This window comes from Paroedura picta, chromosome 8 (genome assembly GCF_049243985.1).
Source record: "Paroedura picta isolate Pp20150507F chromosome 8, Ppicta_v3.0, whole genome shotgun sequence".
Lineage (NCBI taxonomy): Eukaryota > Metazoa > Chordata > Lepidosauria > Squamata > Gekkonidae > Paroedura > Paroedura picta.
Genome location: NC_135376.1, coordinates 29,673,457 through 29,695,023, shown reverse-complemented (window position 1 = coordinate 29,695,023; position 21,567 = coordinate 29,673,457). Strand labels below are relative to the sequence as shown.

General features: G+C 43.1%; 1 protein-coding gene across 11 annotated transcripts in view; it reads right to left on the bottom strand.

Annotated features, from left to right (window-relative positions):
* DOCK10 (dedicator of cytokinesis 10) overlaps positions 1 to 21,567 on the bottom strand; it is a 181,492-nt gene that overhangs the window by 97,799 nt on the left and 62,126 nt on the right. For 9 of the 11 annotated variants that reach the window (XM_077348873.1, XM_077348874.1, XM_077348879.1 and 6 more), the window contains exons 2-3: positions 1,852 to 1,971; positions 40 to 129 (exon numbers count right to left, since the gene is read on the bottom strand). In XM_077348873.1, the coding sequence (XP_077204988.1) occupies positions 40 to 129; positions 1,852 to 1,971 (210 nt within the window). Of the gene's footprint in view, positions 1 to 39; positions 130 to 1,851; positions 1,972 to 17,955; positions 18,161 to 21,567 lie in introns of those variants that run through there. The other 2 variants (XM_077348875.1, XM_077348877.1) reach the window with 2 other exon arrangements.

Sequence of the window (21,567 nt, the reverse complement as noted above, 5' to 3'; positions counted from 1 at the left end):
TGTAAAAAAAAATCCAGTGCAAAAAAAATGTTTACTGACCTCCTTAACGAATAAATGTTCTGCTTTTTGTTCTGCATCTTCTGGGACTGAAGAGTACAGAGTTCTTATTATCCAGGGAACTGTAGCTATCTGACAAAAGAAATGGATGATGGGAAAGAGTGAGAATTAAGATACCTGCAGGCAAAATGGCATATATTTATAAAAAGGAAAGAACATAAGATGATTTGTCCATATATGTCCATCACTGCAACTTCACCATCAAGAGCATGCATGTATAAATGAACTATTATAGATAAAGTTCCACAGGTACAATTTTCATATTACTTGATGAGCATCCTGTGCCAAATCTTCTATCTTCAGCTGCACAGTTTAATGGATCTGGATAATTGCATAATGACTTTTCCCTCCTCAAGGTATTAGACATATACAAAGGCATGGGAAAACTGACTAATGGATGGTCCCAACTTATGTGGTAAATTGTACTAAATAGTACCGTACAGAACTGTACAGAACTGTATTGTACAATTTTGGATGTGGGACACTTAACTCCTAGAATGCTGTTTGACTCTCATAATGCATTCAGAAAACATGAAACATCCAGTAAACAATGCAGCAGGATTAGGATCTCAACACTTAGAAATAATGCAACACAGAAGTATCAGACAAGATACACAGTATGTAACCTGGGGCTCCAAAATTGCACATCATCAGGTGGCAGCACCCAGAAGAAGGGACCTGTGGAAGGGTTGGCACTGACAGCCAAGGCAAAGGGCAAAAAAGGACTTTTCCCATTTTTGTACAATACAAGAACTCATTAGCACTCGATTAAATTAATGAACTATAGGTTTAGAACAGATAAAAGTACTTCTTTACCCCCCAAATGATTAACTCATGAATTTATTGACACGTGGCTGCTACAAACACAGGGAGCTTCAAGAGGGGAATGGACATAGTGGCTATCAGCCACAAGTTACAGATGAAACACTATGTCTGGAGCGGTGACACTATGTATTCTTGGTGCTGAGGGGGGGGGGGGTCAACAGCGGGACAACTTCTGGAGTTCTGGCTTCACTGGTGAACCTCCTGATGGCACCAGGGTTTTGGCCACTGTGTGACACAGTGTTGGACTGGATGGGCCATCTTTTATATTCTTACTACATCCTTCTAATTATTTGTTTTAAGGGGATTCATGTTCTACAAATTAGAAATAAATGGGGTATGACTATTTAATGCCATTCTCCTATGGTTCTTCAAGTAGAGTTACAAAGAACTTCCCTTCTGAGAATTAGCTCTGCTCAGACTATCACACCACAAAAATGCTTCCTGTTCAGTAGCATAATGTTGCTTTCTAACTGCTAAGGTGAAATGGCCAGGGGGGGGGGAGGGCAATCAATGGGACATCTACAGAGTATTGCCAGGTGTTAGAACAGCCACTACATTTAAAAATGAAATTATCTTCAAAAAGTGGTTCTAAACACAAACACAACCTTATTTTATATATTTAGATAATGTATATACAGCCTCTCCAGGTATCAGCTTGATGTGCAGTAAGTTTTTCACCAACACTCCCTAACATCTTCCTACCCTCTGCAAGGCAACTAGCTCTATGGCAGATCATGGGGGACCAAGCTTCATCATGTGGGTGAGTTAAGGCACTATGAAAAACTCTTGCCAATTTTACTGGGAAATTTCGCGTAACAAGTTTCTGTCACCATATACGCAGAATTACTCTTTGGTATGCCATCTTGAATCCATCAGGATCCCTTAGTCACCTAAGGCAGACGGGGGGGGGGCGTTGGGAACATGGATTTGGATGAGCCTTGGCTTTATCTACAGACATCTAAAACTTACAGAAAAGTCATCATCAGGGAACAAGATGAGGTCTTTGAGATGGTCATTCTCAATATTCTTCTCAATCTCTGCAATGACTGTTTCATAATCCAAAGGCTCCAGAAGTTTGGGCTTCTCTTGCTGAAGAAAGAAAACAAAAGAAACATTAATCTCTAACTCCATTTCTCTACCCTTTTCTGTTTATTAATAGAGCTGGGATTCATTTCCTTGTTGAGGTGAAGGCTGTTGTGTTCAGTCGCAGCATGGCATGGTAAATGCGGAACATCCATAAAGAAGCAGAGGGGCTGGGCAAAATGTTCATTATCAGCCTGATTATTTCCTGATAGTCTTCTCCAAGGGGGATAATCATGCTATGCTGATAAATCAAATCATCCCACACTGTCACATTAGCCTACTCATTAAGCTCAGGGGGCCCCTCTCACCATATCAACCATTGGTACTGCACATGAATAATATTCGGGTTGCAGAACAGCTAATTTGAATTCACTTGTTTCCATGAGCTGATTAATTCCATTACTCTCACATACTTAGCCACATTATAAATGCTGGAAGCTTGCTAGAAATAAAAGTATCATTGGTCTGTTTAATTTGCCATTTAACTCGGTCTTGCTCTCATGACGAACTGTTTGGCAATCAGCCCCATGCTTTCATCAGCTGGGAATGGGATAACCCCTCCATAAGCCATCACGGAAGTCGCTATTGTTGCTCAAGTGATATTAACATTTTCAAAAGCATTGAGAGGAAACAGGAAAAGAAAAAGGTACATTTGCATCTGCCTCAATATACAACACAAAAATAGAGAAGGGTGAGCTGAACAAATATAAAACAATGTTTTCAAATATAAGAATGTATGTCAAGTGGACAAAAGGGGAAATTGTCCTGCTTCTGAAAGTCCTGCTATTAAGTCAGTGGGGGGAAAGAAACAACAAGAAAGAGAAATAAAGAATGAGGAAGATGAGAGCTAGTAAGAGGCCTTCAGGGCTGAGGGTGGCAAGTACAGGGGGAACACACTCTTTTGAACTGCAAATAGGGAGCAGGAACATATTAGAAAAATTCTGATGCTGAAATTGCTACTGTATCTAAGATACACAGCAGCTTCCACCCAAGGTAACTCCACATTTTGGCCTCTGGTTAACTGCAAATATTGTTATATTCAGTGATATAGTTTGTATACTGCTATAGTGTATGCAGACTATAATGAAACAACTATTCCTTATTTTTTTTAATGGCAAAAGGCCAGCTTGTGGTTTGTGCAAATATAGAAATGGTGTGCAAGCAATGAAATGGTCCTAGATATGACCTCGGAGGTACAGAAATCTGTAGCTTCTCTTCCAATACTTTCCTTAAACCCATTTCAAGGCATAAATGATCTTTTACAGTAATTTATTTTTACCAAAACAGGTTGGAAAACAGCAAAGTGGCACCAAGGAAACCTGGAAAGGGATGACCAAATGACTGTGTCATATGGAAACCCCAGAAGAAGCACTGTAATCTGGGAGGCAAGGTAGAGAAAGAGCCCCATTTGGAAATGTGCAAAAGCTGGGCAATTTTCTAATGTAAAACAAAAACGATGGTTTTGATGTGCAGAACTTAAGCTTAATGTTGTTTATTTCCTGTCCTTAAACAGAATGAATATGGGAGCTCAGTAACCCAGCCACTGCCAGAAGATAGGGCCACCAACATTGAACTTCCTTGACTTACTGGCCACAAACTGTGAAGGAACAGAAAATAGCTAGTTGTACTGTGGCAACCACAACCACTGCAGAACCTAACTGAGTATACTGTTCCAGCTGTGGTTGCCAGCATTAGACTGAGAAATGCCTGGAGATTTTGGGATAGAGCTGGGGGTGGCAAGATATGGAGAGGGAGGGGACCTCAGCAGGACATAATGCCATAGAAACTATTCTCCAAAGCAGCCATTTTCTCCAGAGGAACTGATTTTTATCATCTGGAGATCAATTGTAATACTTCTCAGCCCCTGTTGGTTAAGTACAGAAGGCCCAGCAAGCACTGAAGGAAACACCCAAGAATGCCCTTCAATCAGACTCTTCCTCATATTACCACCTTGCTTTAGCCAAACCATCAAATATAAATAAAAAAAATAAAACACAGATTGGATGGACTGACAAGATAGCCTCAGGGCTGTAACACAGTTCTCATGCCTGAGAGGGATTGGACTTGTTGGCATGAACAAGGCATCTGGACCCATCCCTTCTAGGTGCAGAATCGGATAAATCTTTAAGTATCCTTTACATGGAGAAGACTCGGTGATATTACAGATGCTGTGGGCAAAGGAGTATATGAAAATAACATCTTAGATTGTGTTAATGTGAGGAATAGTTGTTGAGAAAAATAAATGCTACACCATCCAATAAATACTATTATGGTGTGCATCTGCAAAAACATTAGTGGATTAAGTTCCTAATCATATCTGACATCAATGGGCCAGATTCCAAATGCTAAATGATGAGCCATGCGCCAGCAATGAAACCCTGCTCCATCTGAGGAAGGTTCCTCCCGCTGAGGAGGCTTACTCCTTTATAGTGTAAAGATTCAATAGAACCCACCCACAGGAACTATCTGAAATAGAATGACAAGACCACATAAAATTTATTACCACTTTGAAACTGGGAAGAAATGTGAAGAAGTACTTTGACAGGGAAGAAACTCTTCTATCAACCCTTCTATCTGGCTGAAATACTTGGGTCAGAAAGGACACAGTGTAGATTTGAATTATCATTCAACAGATGAGGTGGCAGGTGAAAGGTAAGCCTGATTAACAAAAATATAGCATTTTAATAAGATGTCTGATAAGGAATATAGGATCTCATTTTCCACTTGAATTCTCCCCTGAGTCTGAACTGATTGTTAAGAAGCTTGAAGATCAAGGTTATTTCTGCTGTCCTGGGTATGGGATCGCTATCTCAGAAAGCATTAGTAAGGAAAAGTTGCCTGTATTTTATTACATACTTGAAGGCAAATGAGGAGAGGAGGAGTACAAAAAAATATGGGGTGGGTTGCTCTGTCAGCTTAGGAACTAAGAAAAAATGCTTTTTCCTGAATCACTCATTGTTGGTTAGTGGAATTCGCTTTTTTTCAACAACAAAAAATCCCTTACACAACAAGCCATTCCCCTAGGATAGACTTTCTCAACCTTTTTACTGTTGAGAAATCCCTGAAACATTCTTCAGGCTTCGAGAAACCACATAAGTGATGTGATTGTGCAGATGTGGTTGGGAAACCTTGCCCTGTGTATGTCCACCTGGGACTCTTCTCCTTCTCCCCCTTCAGGCCCAGCACTGGCCATTTGTGAAGGGGTGGATGGGTTGACATGAACATATAGGGTCGTATCACACAATATCAAGAAACCCCAGGAGGTCTCATTTTTAATGCATTTCCCTTTGGCTTGTCTTCTTCTTATCTTTTGTTTATTTGACTCTTGCTAGTGCAAAAATACTGCCCCTTTCCAGACTCTTCTACTATACTGCCACTGCCTTCATCATGAATTTCCTTCTTGCGATACTTTTCCTTGGCTCTTCTGTGGTCCTTCACTGCGAAGTCAGAATTGTGAAGAGTCTATTCAAGTCCATCAGGGAAGGGCCTGAGTGAAATATGAGGACCTTCAACTCTGATATTGTAGCTTCTCTTTGGCTAACCACACCACAGTGGGAACAAGCCATTCAGGGCTTACACACTAATTATCAAGCACAACCAGCTACAGCTGCAGTCTTGGCTCATATTCCATAGCCATTGATGTGAGTCAAATGCTTGACTTCTCCATGGGCTGGTTCAGAAATTTTTACTCAAAGCAACAAAGTCATGTGCTGGACAGATCTAAATTGAATTACCTCCAGCTGTAAACATTGCATAATGTAACTCTGCACTCCACAGGTTGGCATGCATCATGTTATTCCAGCAGGGCATGGCAACTGTGGGAAACTGAGCTGTTCCCAGGTCAGCTTCTGATTTAAACAAGTGTTTTTGTAAACTGTCCTTTAGCACTCAATTATATTTACTTAAAAATAATATTCATATTAAACATATCCCCATAAGTTATTTGCTATTCCTTTTGCCATTGAAGGCAACGGAAAAAAAAGATCAGAGTCCCTCAGTCAAACCGTTGATGTCCTACAAGCTGCCACAGCAAGCTCAGCTTGCAGTATACAGTTGCAAAAGGCAATGCAACAATTGGCTGGCTGGAGCAGGCTTTTATTTCAATTACTGTATATACATGTATTGTTTCATGCATTGTTCTTATGTTCTATGTAAACCGCCCTGAGCCTCCGGGGAGGGCAGTATATAAATATAATAAATAAAATAATAAATAAAATAAAATATACTTGTGTATAAGCCGAGGAGGGCTTTTTCAGTGTGAAAAGAGTGTTGAAAAACTAGGCTTATATGTGAGTATATAGGGTACGGGTAGTCAAACTGTGGCCCTCCAGATGTCCATGGATTACAAGTCCCATGAGCCCCTGCCAGCATTCACTGGCAGGGGCTCATGGGAACTGTAGTCTATGGACATCTGGAGGGCTGCAGTTTGACTACCCCTGATATAGGGTATGCTCCCTTGGAAGAAAGTAAGGATATAAATATACTGAAATAAACTTTGTACAAAATAGCTGCTTGTATGGACCATGAGAAGCATTGGGAGGCACAGGGACAGCAAGTAATCAGAACCTGGACAGCTTCTTTAATGCCCCAATCCCAGGACACCTGAATTAACAAGGCTTCAGGCTCCAAGTTCAAGTTGTAATGATTTTATCCTTTGCGCTGGCAACAGTACAGCAGCTTAGTGCGAGTATTCCTCTCTCATATCGAAATCTGAGCTCTTTGGTTTTGCATTTGTGTTGGAAAATCCTGACAATATTTGCTAGACCTTTTTATCTTTACCGCAAAGAGGAGGAGGGGGGAGTCATAAAAGCAATTCTCAAGCGCTGCAGTTTGAATTACTGCACTTCTGCCCAGTAATGCTTGCTGGGAGATTTGTAACCGAGCTAAGCTAATTTAAAGGTTTAACAGTCATGGGATTGTCTTTCCTGAATTCAACTCGTCTGGCTCTCTTGGAAATGGACCAATTAGGCAGTCTCTGAGCCAAGACTGAATGAGGCAGAATTGGATTTTTATAGTGCTTTTATATATTTGCTAGCCTAAATGAGCAATGGACCCAGTGAAAATACGGATGTTTCTATAAAAAGAGGCACTCACCAGCACACTCCTACTGTTACACTCACTTTCTACAGACCATTCACTAGATATCATAAATTGAAGCTTCCTATACTCATATTCAACAGTCCAGTTATCGTTCTCATGCACCTGGCTCAGGCTACTGCCAGAGCTGGAAGAGAATTTTCATTAGCAGTCACAGCTGGACACACACACACACACACATAACACACACACACCAGTGATATCTAGCTCCCTGATTGTTACTAATGCTCCACCTCCTACAAATTCTCATTATTTGTCCACTCTCAGCAGTGGCTCTCCCAGCAATGAGACTAAAAATATCCTCATAATTGATTCCGCAGAAGCAGACGCAGCACATAGTTTGCCTGAGGTTTCAAAATTGGACCATGCCAGGAGAATAACATTTAATATAAAGCACTTGTGCAGAGCAATGGGAGAAAACAATACATATATACCCTATTCTGACTCCATGTAGTTGAGAGTAACCTGTCTGAAGCCTTTGAAGCCTTGGGCACCTAAAATCCAGGCCCCAAAGATGTACACTGGAGCTAGCTTTTCCTATGGTTCCTGTGCAAAAGCTTCAAACTGCTTTTTAACATCCCATCTCCAAAGAAGATTAAAATATAATTTAAAGTCCACAACCAGCAAAATTACAGTAAGCACACTCTAATAGTGGTATGAGAGTATGTCCTAATGTTGGACTGGGGCTATTAAGCAGAATTCCATGGAGAGACAGGAGCCTAATTACTGATATCCTCACAGGGTGGGATGGGAAATCTGGAACCCGGGGAAAGACTTCTGAGGGAGGGAGGGAGGGAGGGAGGGTAAGGAAAAGCTCCTCCCAGTTTTTGGGAGGAGTGACTTGGAAGGGGTTAGATCTGTCATTTTTTTCCGTTCAAAGTCAGTGACTGCTTATGCAGTACTTTTCCCCTGAGAGCTTTATACATTGGTAACTGTACCAATAATGACTAACTACTCAGGATAGTCAATATGCTTATATTGGAGGAATTTGCCATAGTATTGCTTTGTAAAGTTGGTTTCAGAGGGTTGTTCTGCAGCAAAACAGCTAGATTCAGGTCCAGTAGCACCGTAGAGAATGATTTTCAAAATATAAGGTTTTGAGAGTCAAAGTTCCCTTTCGTTTTATTAAAGTTCAATAGCCCATAATCCATACCAGATATCTGATGAAAAGAGCTTTGACTCTCGAAAGCTCATACCCCCCAAATCTCTAAGATGTTCCTGGACTTGGATCTAGCTTTAAAGTTGATTACGGATATAAGAAGTATCCCCAGAAACTGACTGCTACCTAAAGGATAAGCAGGACAGACATCAACTCAAACATCTCATGAAAACCAAAACAGGCAGTGTCACAAAAAAGATATTGAGCTTGTGAGCCAATGTAATGTTAGTATATACCTGGCTATTGAAGGAAGAAGAGGAAAATAGAAAGGGGGAAAGCTGGAAAATAAGTAAAAGGAAGTGACTATTTGACAAAATCTTGGTAAAAGTTAGTCTCTGCCCCCTCTAAGCTCCATGGCTGTGCTCCTTACAGGAAACACTTAGGTGAGAAAAGACTCTAGGCTGGAAAACTGGATCCTTCAGATTTGATCAGTCTCATAGCTCTGAGAGGCTGGTCTTTTCACTTGATACATCAGCAGTGCCAGCCATTCTTCTAAGATGCTTTACTTCAAAGTACTTTGACTGTAACTCTAGTTGGGATGGGGCTGTTAGATTTGGAACCAGACTTCAAGCCCTAAAGCTCACAGGGAATGCTGTTTTTAGCAGATTAAGGGGCACAAGAAATGTATCAAGTAGCATCTCAGTTGAGCCTGGATGTGGATGTACTTTTCATGAATCAACTGTGGATGACTTTCAATACTGTTTTTTCTTTGCATTTGTTTTATGTTTTTTTTTTAGTTCTGCTGTCTGCCAGTTTGTGCAAACAGTCTTCACTTAGAAACAAAAAGCACCCTTGAACTAAGAAATGGATCACATGCCTTTCCCAGTTTCTGTAAAAATAAACTACTTTGAACCTTTGTGATTCTATTCTAGAGATGTAGGATTTGCTTGTCTTCAAGAAGTCACATTTTTTTTCCTGACTACTCTTTTTTGTAAACAAAAATGATCAGGCACCATGTCTCCATTCTCATTTTACTTTTGGGCACTAGTGTTTCCAACCACCACAATTCTGTAAAGGGATTCTTCTTGCTAAATCTGCTGATCATTGAACTGTACAACCTTTTTAGCATATAGAAAAAAATATCCCTGCCCTTCCTTGGCTGGTTCGATGTGTACCACTGATCTACATTTTTCTGCCAGGTGTCCCCAATGTCCACTATCTATATTCTCTGCTAGTTCTGCACTCTGCAGTTCTTCCAGCTTGGCTTAGAGCAGTGGTCCCCAACCTTTTTCCGGCTGGGGACCAGTGGGGCAACTGCCCCACCCGCACAGCGCGCATGCCGAAAGTGCCGCACATGCGAGATTTCGGCCACGCATCGCGCATGCGTGATTCGCAGCACGGCCCTGATTCCCTCTCCCCCCTCCCACAGTAAGAAGCTTCCCGGGCCACAAGCTTACAGCCCGGGGAAGTTTTTTACGGCGGGGGGGGCGGGGAGAGGGAACCGCGGCACAGCGCCCTGGCCTTCGCGGCACAGCACCGGGCCGCAAACCGCAGGTTGGGGACCATTGCCTTAGAGGATGCAAACAGTAGGATAAAGATGCCCATAGATTATCTCTTTTTTCTTAGATCTATTAAAATTCATTTTTTCCTATGACTCTTTGGTCATTCTAAACTGTTGCATTCTGTTTCTTTATTTTCATTGCTAGATTATAGTCTACCTCTTTGTTGAAGACCTAAACATGTGTACATTATCTTCTCTAAGTAATAAGTTATCTAGAACAGAAGCTTCCCATCTCTGGGTTGGCTTTGCTCCATAAGTCACTTAAAATAAACAGACAAATGGGATGCAACTTGTTTGATGTTAAATGTAAGTAGTCTGGTCAAGCATGGAACATCTCTTTCTAGCAGTTTTTTTTCAGTGCCTCATAAAAATGAGCTCTTTGTCCCAGTTCCAGTGTCTCAAACATGGACTGTAAGTCCCTAATTTGTCCAGTATGATAGCAGACAACACTTCTTGGTGGTTCTGTGTGTGCTCTAATACTATGGGTTCCAGTGGTTACCATAATGACTAATTCCTAACAATGTCAATACATCTAAATATCTGCCACTTTTACACAAGTCATATGACAGTCAATGTGTCCATCAGAAAGTTACTGAATTCCATTTATCAGAACTCCAGAAGCATATAATCACAGCTACAAGCAATCAGTCATCCATCTTTAACCGCTCCTCACAGAGCGGAATAAATAAAGCTGTAAGGGCCCCGAAGGCGGGCCCTGCCTGGGATGAGGAAGGGTGCCAATAGGCCCCTTCCCCTAGACTGACAAGCGGAGGGCTCAATCGGGAGGCGGTTTACACCTCCTGATAGGCCCCTCCGCTTGTCAGTCCACCCCCAAACTGCCAATCAGCAGCCGTGCGCAGCACGGCTGCTGATTGGCTGCTTGCCCAGCCAACAACCAATTGGGAGGCGCGAAACGCCTCTAAACCCGCCCCACCCCCCTCCAGAGCTTTCCTTCGCTCCACGGCGGCCATTACTTTGCCGGCCGCTGAGATCGAAGGTAGGCTCCTTGGCCCCCGCCCCGACAACGGCTCCCCAAACCCCGGGGAGACCGCTGGCCGGCTCGCTGAGCCGCCCAGCACCCTCCCCGGGGCCTGGGGAGCGTTTTCAAAGCACCAACGCTCCCCAGGCCCTGGAGAAGGCCATCCGCGGCTCCCGGAGCTCCGGATCGCCTTCCCCGGGGTCTGGAGAGTGTTTTTAAAGCACCAACGCTGCCAAAAAATGCTCCCCCGGCCCCGGGGCCTGGGGAGCGTTTTGCTACATGGGGGGAGGCAAACCGTCCCCGAGGGCCCGCTGTATTTTTTGACAGCGGGCTCTATTGCTAGTTTAAGTAATAATTTCCTTCTTCCACAAACTGATGTTTTCCTTCATCAAGACTCTCTGAGCCAATCCAGACAAGGTATCAGCCCTGGGGTGAGCTTGAAATGTCTTGTACGACATGAGTGTGTTAGCACATAAGTGCAATCCCATGCAAAGTTATACCCTCCTACATCCATCAAGTTCATTAAGCTTGAAATTTTGAAACTATTGAACCTCCTAGGTCCATATCTTAATTTTACTGAGGCCCGGGGGGAGGGGTAGTCTTTTGCCGAGAGATGTTGCCGCCGCCTGAGCCCCTGCTCCACTTGCTTTCCCACTGGCACCCCTGACTCCCCACCGCCCGTTGGGGGATGCTGCCAGCAGCAGCTGTACAGTGCCATGCCAAGGGGGAGCCCCAGTCATGGTGGCCGCTGGAGAGTACCAAGGGTGAGCCAGCGGCAGAGTGGCAGGGCAGCCCCCAAGGCAGCAGCTGGGGAGGAGGATGAGGAGGAGCTGTGGCCTGGTACCGACTGCTCCATGGACTGGTACCGGTCTCCGGCCCAGGGGTTGGGGACCGCTGACCTAGATGGCTGATCTCATAAAATCTCAGAAGCTGAGCAGGATTGGCCCTGGTTAATATTTAATTGGGAGCTCTCCAAGGAATTCTACAGTTGCTATGCAGGGGAAGGCTAAGGCAAACCGCCTTTATTAATTTCTTGCCTTGAAAACCCTGATTTAACACTTTACACAACATGGCCCATTTGCAACTTGCATGAAATTGCAATTTGAGCAAAGAAGTAACTACACTTAATTGACTATTTACTCATAAGTCAGCCACAATGAATGCTTCACGACCTACTTCCAAATAAATATGAATATGTTCAACGATATCAAGGAGGCATCCAGCAACTGTTTGGATGTCATTTGTTGTTGTTGTTATGTGCGAAGTCGTGTCCGACCCATCGCGACCCCATGGACAATGATCCTCCAGGCCTTCCTGTCCTCTACCATTCCCCGGAGTCCATTTAAGTTTGCACCTACTGCTTCAGTGACTCCATCCAGCCACCTCATTCTCTGTCGTCCCCTTCTTCTTTTGCCCTCGATCGCTCCCAGCATAGCTACCCACTATTTCAAAGTAGCTGGCTATGAAATTCAGCTACCACTATTTACACAGTTGTAAATCGACACTTCTGTGAACAGAGGCTTTAAGGGAATAGGAGGAAAGATGGGTTGGGGAATGGCCAGAACAATTATTCAGGGAACATCAAAAAGTATATACTCATTGTAAGAATATATTTCTGTAAATGTATCACTTCATTGCAATCTGTAGAATTTTTCCTTAGAGATGAAGATCTCTTTTAAGTTGCAATCCTGAGAATACTTTTGTTGGAGTAAGCCCCATTAAATGAAAAGGAACTTACTTCTAAGCAGATACTTTTAGAATTGGCTCATTGACTCCCTCAGTAACGGTCTTCTGACTGTATCAATCTGATACAGGGCTTCTCTTCTGAGTTTCCTCCAGACTTCACCTAGCTAAAGTCAGTATTCTTAAAAACATGATCTAATGCATGTTCACACAAAAGTAAGCCCAGAGTTCACTGGGACTTATTCCTCAAAAAAGGAAGACTGAAGAAGATCATCAAAGCACCCAGAGAGAAAGATGGGAAGACTAGGTTCATGCATCATGCAGGGAGCTCTGGAAGTGAATCAAAACCAAAGTATGGCTTGATGCACAGAGCTGAAATTCTTAGCCAGCAATACAGGGAGGGTCATGTCATCCTTCTCTTTATTCCCTTAGTCATTATACCAGGGGAAAGAAAAGGGACACAAGTCAGTTCTACTCCCACTCACAAAGATCAGCAATTTAAGTTGAATTGCTCAGCTTTTGTAGGGTCAACTGCCAAGCGTAGCAAATATATATATTTTAAAAAAATTCTAACAGTTAGACGTTCAAAGACAAGAATCCTGCCGCCTAGTCGGCCTTTTAAGGAAGCATTTTAACCACAGGTTGCTTTTGTGTGCTCTTTCCAGCATGTACACTTCTGCTGTGAAGTAGTGAGCAGCATAGGACTGCTGAGGAATGAAGACTTTTGTGTTTCCAAAGGACAGCAAATGCTGAACCCATCCGCACACATTTTGGCAGTGATCCTCCTCGTGCTCATGTGGTGCAACTTCAGAGAGCCCAGACTTACTGAAAATTTAGCTAGGCTGAGATCCATGACAAACAAGTATTGTTAAAATAACCAGATATAATTTTTAACAATTTTGAAGTTTACTAACTATGGTGCTGGAGCATTCAAGAATGGGACAGTAGTGGATTTGTGAAAAAGGCCAGACCTCTGGCCTGCAGCTGTCACACTGGAGGAAGTGCAGCATAATTACTCATAGTTAAAAGCCACTGTGGTATGTTGATCCAAACCACCAATTGAGAACTATACATACTTTCCATCTATGAATGCCGAGACCTTCAGAGTGCCTCATATTTTTTTTTAAAAAATGGAGGAAACAAAGACAAAATGTACTTTGGCACTTCAGAGACAAAATGGTTTCCGCTGTCATGAGCGCTTTCAAGCAACAGCCTGTTCTGCTCATTATATAAGAAATGTGGGAAAGTAGCCATATATAGGGCTAGGTTTATGTTACTAGGGAACAGAGTTAACAAGGTAAAACATGAGAATGTGTAAAAGTTAGCCCTTGTAAACTCATGCACACCTCAAATGCTAATAATATAAAGAATAACCTAGCTTAAACATCAAGTATGGGCACTGTCCCTAACTAGGTTTGCCAAGTCTGGGAAATGCCTTGAGATTTTGGGGGTGGGATCATAGGAACATAGAGCTGGAAGGGACCTCCAGGATTCAACTGCCTGCAGAATGCCGGAAATTCACAACTACTTGCTCACCCACAGTGACCCCAATTCTATGCCTCCTCAAAAAACAAACAAATTCAGAATCACTGGCTAGTCTGGTCTGATCCCAAAGTGGTGATCGACATTTTCCTGGGCATGCAAGAAAGAGCCACAGGAGTCAAGCACTAACACAGTCCCTTCCGTCCACCCTCTTACATCTGCCTAAGTTTACAGAATTGAACCTGGGGAAGTGTGGGATGGACCTCAATCATACAAAATGCTATTGAATCCATCTGCCAAAATGGCCATTTTCTCCAGGAGAACTGATATCATCTGGGATCAGTTGTAACAGTGGAGATCTCAAGGCAACACCTGGAGGTTCATTTTGCTTCTAGGTTCCTTTTTCCTAGGAACAGCATTTAGGGGACAGTTTGGTTAGCTTTGGAAAGGGGAAGCTGTCCTGTACAGAACTGAGGCTAGATCCAACATCATAGTCTTCTCAACATTATTGCTATGTTCACTGAACTCACTTCAAATCTACAGTACAATTGCAAAGGTTCCCTATCATCACAACCCAAATCCACATGTCTATACCATTAACTGACTGGGGTGAAACTTTTTGGCAGCAAAAGAGGATGTGATTTATCTGTTTATATGAAATCTACCCAAGTTTCAATCACCTACAGTTTCTGTGTGCTTCTTAATATGACAGCTAGCAAGAGTGATAGTTTTAAAAATATTCATTTCTCTTTGACCAGTATTGCATGGGGCATCCCGCTTTGAGTGTCCGGGGAAGGGGACTAACACATACATTATTTTCTCATGCTGCATCATTATAGTGACAGAAGGCAGCTATTGCTATGATCGACTAAAAAAATATCTGCTTTAAAAAGATAAATTCATTTCCATGGAGTGAAGAGCAGGTGTCCCTTTGACCCAATTTCCAGTTGACCTGACCTGGATAGCCCAGGCAGGCTTGATCCCATCAGATCTAAGTAGCTAAAAGCAGGGATGACCCGGGCTAGTACTCAAATGGGAGACCTCCAAGGATTGGATGGAGTTCTTTCAAAGAACACCAGGGGGTCATGACACAGAGGCAGGCAATGGTAAGCCATCTCTGCAGGTCTTTTGCCTAGCGGCCAGACAATCCCCAGATCTCCTGGCTACACTACCCATGACATATGATAACTAAATAACAGTGAGGCATGGAGTTCTCCCAGAATGGACTAACGTCCAGATGACAAGAGTTCAGTTCCACATGAGAAAAGATTGCTTACATTCTGATACGAAGAATTTTCCTAGAGAACGTGTTGCTCTAAAATGGTTTTATGAATTCTGAGACCATATTACTGGCTTTCAATCCTGACAGCCTAAATTTGCTAGGAACAGAATGATCCAGGGCTAAACGGAAGTTATTTCAGAATGCACTGCCTTTGGTCCCTTTATGAATGCGCATCAGAATTCCGATATCAAGGACAGTTTTATATACAGGAACAGACAAGGCTGCAGAGGAAAGGACAAGTACAACGATATAGGCTAGATATCAGGAAAGAAATTTCACAGTCAGAGTAGTTCAGCAGTGGAATAGGCTGCCTAAGGAGGTGGTGAACTCCCCCTCACTGGCAGCAAAGGTTGGATACACACTTTTCTTGGATGCTTTAGGATGCTTTGGGCTGATCCTGTGTTGAGCAGGGGGTTGGACTAGATGGCCTGTATGGCCCCTTCCAAACTCTATGATTCTATTATTCTGTGACTAAAGTGTGTTGCTCTCTCTTCTCACTGTTCCGGCAGTGAGTGAGAAGTGCAAGATGCATGCAAAGTGGCCAGAAATATTTGAGACAGCTCCAGAGGTGTGGAGTAGGGTTGCATGCTCTTGTACATTTCGGCTGCTTCAGTAAGCACTGAAGCGGCCAGCCCTGTGGGTCGGAGGGGAGGTGCAGTGCCAGTAGTGGCGCGCCAACCGGTGCCCGCATGCAGGCATGAAGCCACTACCCGTCCCCTCCGTGCTGCAGTGCTGGCTGCCTTGGGCTTTGGTACTCACCAAAGTGGCAGAAACACACCAGAGCGCACAACCCTAGTGTGGAGTGCCAGTGAGTCGCGATTAAATCTCATGCTTTGACATCCAGCAAGCTTCACACTATAAAGCCCAATGTGTAGAAAAGCCCTTATAATACTTTGCATTCACAAAAAACCTGAAATCCACTGAAATGTTCTGAATTCCATATACCCTATAGACTGATGCTCCTGAGATTTAACAATACAATTAAGAAAATTCAAGTAAACATATCTTACATTTGTGAAACACTGTTTCTTCATCTCTCGCCTATGTTGTGTACATTTAAGCTACTGCCTACCATTACATGCTTTAACCCAAAGCATGATACAAGCCAAACTGAGTTCTTATTTGCATTCAATATACCCTTGGGGTACAAATGAAGTTAATTAACTAAAGAAGTGATTATGGTGCCTGTACAACTACCACTTGCCTTAGTTATAGCTACTGAGAAGGCCCAGACTACCAACTACAGAAGGGAAGTCAATGGAATCCATGCATATTTCCCTACATGCAAAACAAGCAATACTCTAAGAGAATAGAAGGCCACCATCACTGCATCTTACTTAAATTCAAGTTTAGAATCAAGATATAGATTACATAGCCTTTCTATTCCAAAAAACAAACACTTATGCACAGGAAAACAACATAAGAATTACAAAGGAAATATGAAAAACAGAGTTTTTAAAATGGCTCCTGGATTTTAAAAAATAAAATGAATTTATAAAAAGTGTGTACTTAACAATCGTAAAAGTATCAAAGCAATTAAACGCCATGCAATAGATCTAGGTCACACAGATCTTTTTTGGCCCTGCTACAGTCCTGTGCAAAAAATAGTGGCTCTGGAACAGGTAACATGCATTAGCCAGCACTGAAACATGCATCCCAGTAATCCCTTGGGGCCTGGTACGTATCTTAGGCCAGCTATGGACATGTCCTGTATTTGTACTGGCTGTGCACATACAAATATGCTTCAAGGAAGCTAAATAAGAGTGCCAGTTTCTTAATAGTATTATATACTAAACTGCTGGTAACAAATTACTTACAAGATCCAAACATGCATTGTTCCATACTCTCATAAGGCATAAAACAACATTATATTGCGTTATTTTGCTTTTACAGAAAGCTATGAAAATGGAGGCTTCATTAAGATCTCAAAATAAAACCACAGGTGAACATACCGCAAACATGTTTGGCTAAGATAGCTGCATTTCCTGTCTAATTTTCACCCTGGTCTTCCCCCAAAGAACTCAAGGCAGCTTAAAGAAGGATTTTCTCCTTTGTGTTACTTTACAATCACTCCTCTGAGGGAAGGTAGTGATTGGCACAAATGAGATCCACTGAATGGATTTAAAAGCAGAGCGGGGATTTGATTCCTAGTCTCATTGGTCATCCCAGCACCACATTACTGAAGCTGGGGAAGGAGACCAGTTCTACTCCGCAAACATCCACAAGAAAGATGAATTTATGTGGGGAAGGGGAGTCAGGCCACATGGCCAACAGCTTATTCTATAGAACAAAGTTTGGCTCCAGCAGCACCGTTAAGAACGACAACATTTAATTCTGGTGCATGAACATGAAAGTTTATATCAAGAATTAAACTTTGTTGGTTTTAAAGGTGCCACTGGACTCAACATTTCCTTCAGCATTGTAGATTTATGACTCATATACACAAACAGCAACTCTCAAAATAAATATTTGCATTACTCATTTGCCCTGATGTCCAAATCCAAACTATGCAAGGTAAGCAGTAGTTCCTTGTTCCTCTCTGTAGCTCTCTCTGTCTGTGGACTACCAAACTGGCTGACATTTCTATACACTTTGAGACGATGAAAAACTACTGACAGTTGTGTATTCATCATACATATTACAGAAAAGGTATTGTCACGGGCTTTTGGGAGCAATTAGCATTCAGATCAGCTATGAATACCAGACCAAGTCCTGTTACTCTCTCCTCTAGCTCCAGATTGAGGAACTTGTATAGGAAATGTCCCCTCCCCCCTGCCAAAAAAGAAAGGAAAGGTACGTATACATACACAACTCAATCTGTGGATTTCTCCTCGGTTTACTCGCCTAATTGTCCTTCGCTTCTTCCAAAATTCGCTGTGCTCTCTTCTAAACACTTTCCCTCGAAAGCTCATTGTATCAGAAGAAGCTCAAGCAGTGAAATAAGTGAACATTAGACAAACATGTTCCTTTAACCTTTCGAATGCAGCAGACTCAGAGAAGTGAAGAGTATTAGCTGAGTTCTGTGAGAGGGAAGTATATCTAAAACTGAACTTATGATGCATCCACAGAAACTGCACTAGTCAGAAAAAAAGAACTCAATTGTAACTCATTACTTCCTGTGAGCAAAATTGGTTTGTTAAGAAGATAGTGCTGCAGGCAGCCACAAATAAGATCTTGGTAAGGATGACGTCTATGAACAGTCCACCCAATTTCCCATTACCCTTTTAGTGCCCACACGCAAGAAAATCCTGCCTCAGATTTTTTTAAAAAATCCTTCGATTCTTTAAAATCTGTTGTGGTGATTAGGTAGCAAGAAAGGCTTCTTCAAACAGCATCCGTATTCAGAAGTCATGAAAATCCACAACCATGGTTTTGATTCACTCCAATTTAGGCTGATGTGTGACTACAAGCTGCTAACAAATGGATCATAAAACATTGTTGTACTTGGATTGTTAACTGTGGTTTGTCATGAATAAAGGAATTCCAGTCTGAATGAAGAAATTCCAGTTTGTTCACTAGTGTTGCCTGTACAAAGAGACCTATTCTGCATGGTGGCGGCCACACTGAGCTGCGCCACTTCCTGGGTCCAGATGGGGAAAGATATTCCCTGCTGGACCCAGTCCGCCCTGGATTACTGCCTGCACATGAGGCAGCCGGGGCAGAGAGGTTCTTCTGTGCTTTGAGGCGGTGGGGTGTTTGTGTTTATTTTCAATGTAAATCTAGGTTGGGCGCTTCAGTGCTCGAAGCGGCCGGTCTCTCCTTATGCAGCCAGCACCACGCTATGAGGGGGGGGGGGGAGGTGCAGGCATCAGCGGGCAGGCGGGCGCACCCAGGGAATTATAATGTACCACAAAGTCCTACAATCCTGTGTAGATCTCATTATTTATTTCTTTATTTACATTTATATACCACCCTCCCCAAAGGCTCAGGGCGGTTTCCGTGGAACTGAGAACTATAGAAAGAACCATACATAAAAATAACTGTAACATTAATAATACTAACTGATGATAACAGGGTAACAGAGCAACATGAAACGGTAATAATTCAAACGGGTCCAGGGGTGGAATGCCTTGATGGATTTCTGAGGGTGGGGAGAGGGAGGGGGGCAGGGGCCCTGCAGATGTTGTTGGTTGTGCCTGGTCTCAACCAAATGCCTGGTGGAAGAGCTCCCTTTTAGTTTCGACATCTCTGTCTTCTCTTCAAAGAATACCAGAATGAGTTGAACTTGAATGCAAACTATTGGCAAACTATTTTCATAGTCTATTATGCCTACTTTTTTGCCACAGAGGAAATCTTCTAATCATTTTGCTCTCTGATTGCAAGAAATAATTTGTGCTTCATCATGTAACAATTTGATGCTGATTGTAGTAACCTGATTTGCTGCAGTATTCAGGTGTCACATCTTGTTTCGGCAATGCTATAAAGCTTCTAAAAAAGGTCATGTTCACATTGCAATTTGCGAACATACAAAAATGAATGCAATCTTGTGAATCTTACATCAACTTTGAGACTCATCTAGCTTGATATGAGAAAGAGGAATGGGAGGTTCCTTCCCCAACCCAACCCAACCCAACCCAATTTGCTATTCTGCCTCAACTTGTGACCCCCCCCCAAAAAAAAACAGCAACCCACCACTATCCCCTCCTCCATTGCCAATGAATTCAAAGATGACGCTGCCGGACAATTCCAAGGACTCTCGGTTGAATCAGATTGCTTGAATTTAATCTAATAGATTATATATGTGGATTATGTTCAGCTCTAGCTTGCACTGCCAGCTGATCACAGGGAGACCATGAAAACTGTGATCCATTAATTGATATATTACCTGTTCTGGATGGGTTGCACTCTTCCTAAAGGAACCGTTTCATTTTTCAGGGATGCTGCTGGACCCAGGCTGTTAATTGGATAAGGCAAAGAGATCTTGCTCCTATGATGCATATCCAAGTGAACATATAACATTAGACTACTGCAATGTGCTCTCTGTGGGGCTGCCCTTCATATGTGCCTGGAAGTCACAATTGATATAGAATGTTGTGGTCAGAATGCTGAAAGGAGTAGTTCATAGGCATGGTTTTAATCCACTCATCTTCTGCCTACACTGGCTTCCAGTTTCCTTCTTAGCCCAACTCAAGGTGCTGATATTGACCTTTATAGTCCTTTATGATTATGATATTCACCTATATGTGAATAATCACATATTTATACACAGACCTATATAAAACACCAGTTAATAGATTTTATGGCATTACAATGCTCTTCATAATATATTTTTATCTATTTCAGATTGTTTACCACTCATAGTCCCAATTATTACATCACACAAGTGTATTTAAATATTAGACCAGTGGTCCCCAACCTTTCTGAGGTTGGGGACTGGCAGGGCATCGGGGCGCAGCCCGCGGCCCGTGCGGGCCACGCCCACACATCGGCCTCGCCCGCGCATCGCCCGCGCCCACGTGCCACGGCCACACATCGGGGCGCGCCCACGTGCCGCGCCCATGCGTCGGGCCGCGCCCACGAGCCGCGCCCACGCATCGGGCCGCGCCCGCATGGGCGCGGCCGGCCCTGATTCCCTCTCCCCGCCCTCCCGCAGTAAGAAGCTTCCCGGGCCGCAAGCTTGCGGCCTGGGAAGTTTTTTACTGCGGGGGGGGGGCGGGGAGAGGGAGCCGCGGCCCGGCGCCATGGCCTTCGCGGCCCGGCACCAGGCCGCAGCCCGCAGGTTGGGGACCACTGTATTAGACCACTGAAGAAGACCCCCAACAGGGGTTGAAATGTATTTGGTTTTCTGGTTTCTTGTCATTTATCCATATGTTAGAATGTTTTGGATGTGTGGAATAGTGTGTGATATAGGTTGATGTGCACATATATGCACATGTATTGAAATAAATATTTTCATTTTAATATTTTATTTATATTCTGCTGCTGCTCAACCTTTCAGGTTCCTAGCCTGTGTATACCAGTTGGGTTACTTTGTTCCCTCTTTTGTTGTTTCTTTATAGAATCATAGAGTTGGAAGGGGCCAAACTGGCCATCTAGTCCAACCCCCTGCTCATCGCAGGATCAGGCCAAAGCATCCAAAAGCATCCAAGAAAAGTGTGTATCCAACCTTTGCTTGAAGACTGCCAGTGAGGGGGAGTTCACCACCTCCTTAGGCAGCCTATTCCACTGCTGAACTACTCTGACTGTGAAAAACTTTTTCCTGATATCTAGCCTATATCATTGTACTTGTAGTTTAAACCCATGACTGCGTGTCCTCTCCTCTGCAGCCAACGGAAACAGCATCCTGCCCTCCTCCAAGTGACAACCCTTCAAATACTTAGAGGGCTATCATGTCCCCTCTCAACTCCTTTTCTCCAGGCTGAACATTCCCAAGTCCCTCAACCTATCTTCATAGGGCTTGGTCCCCTGGTTCCTTATAG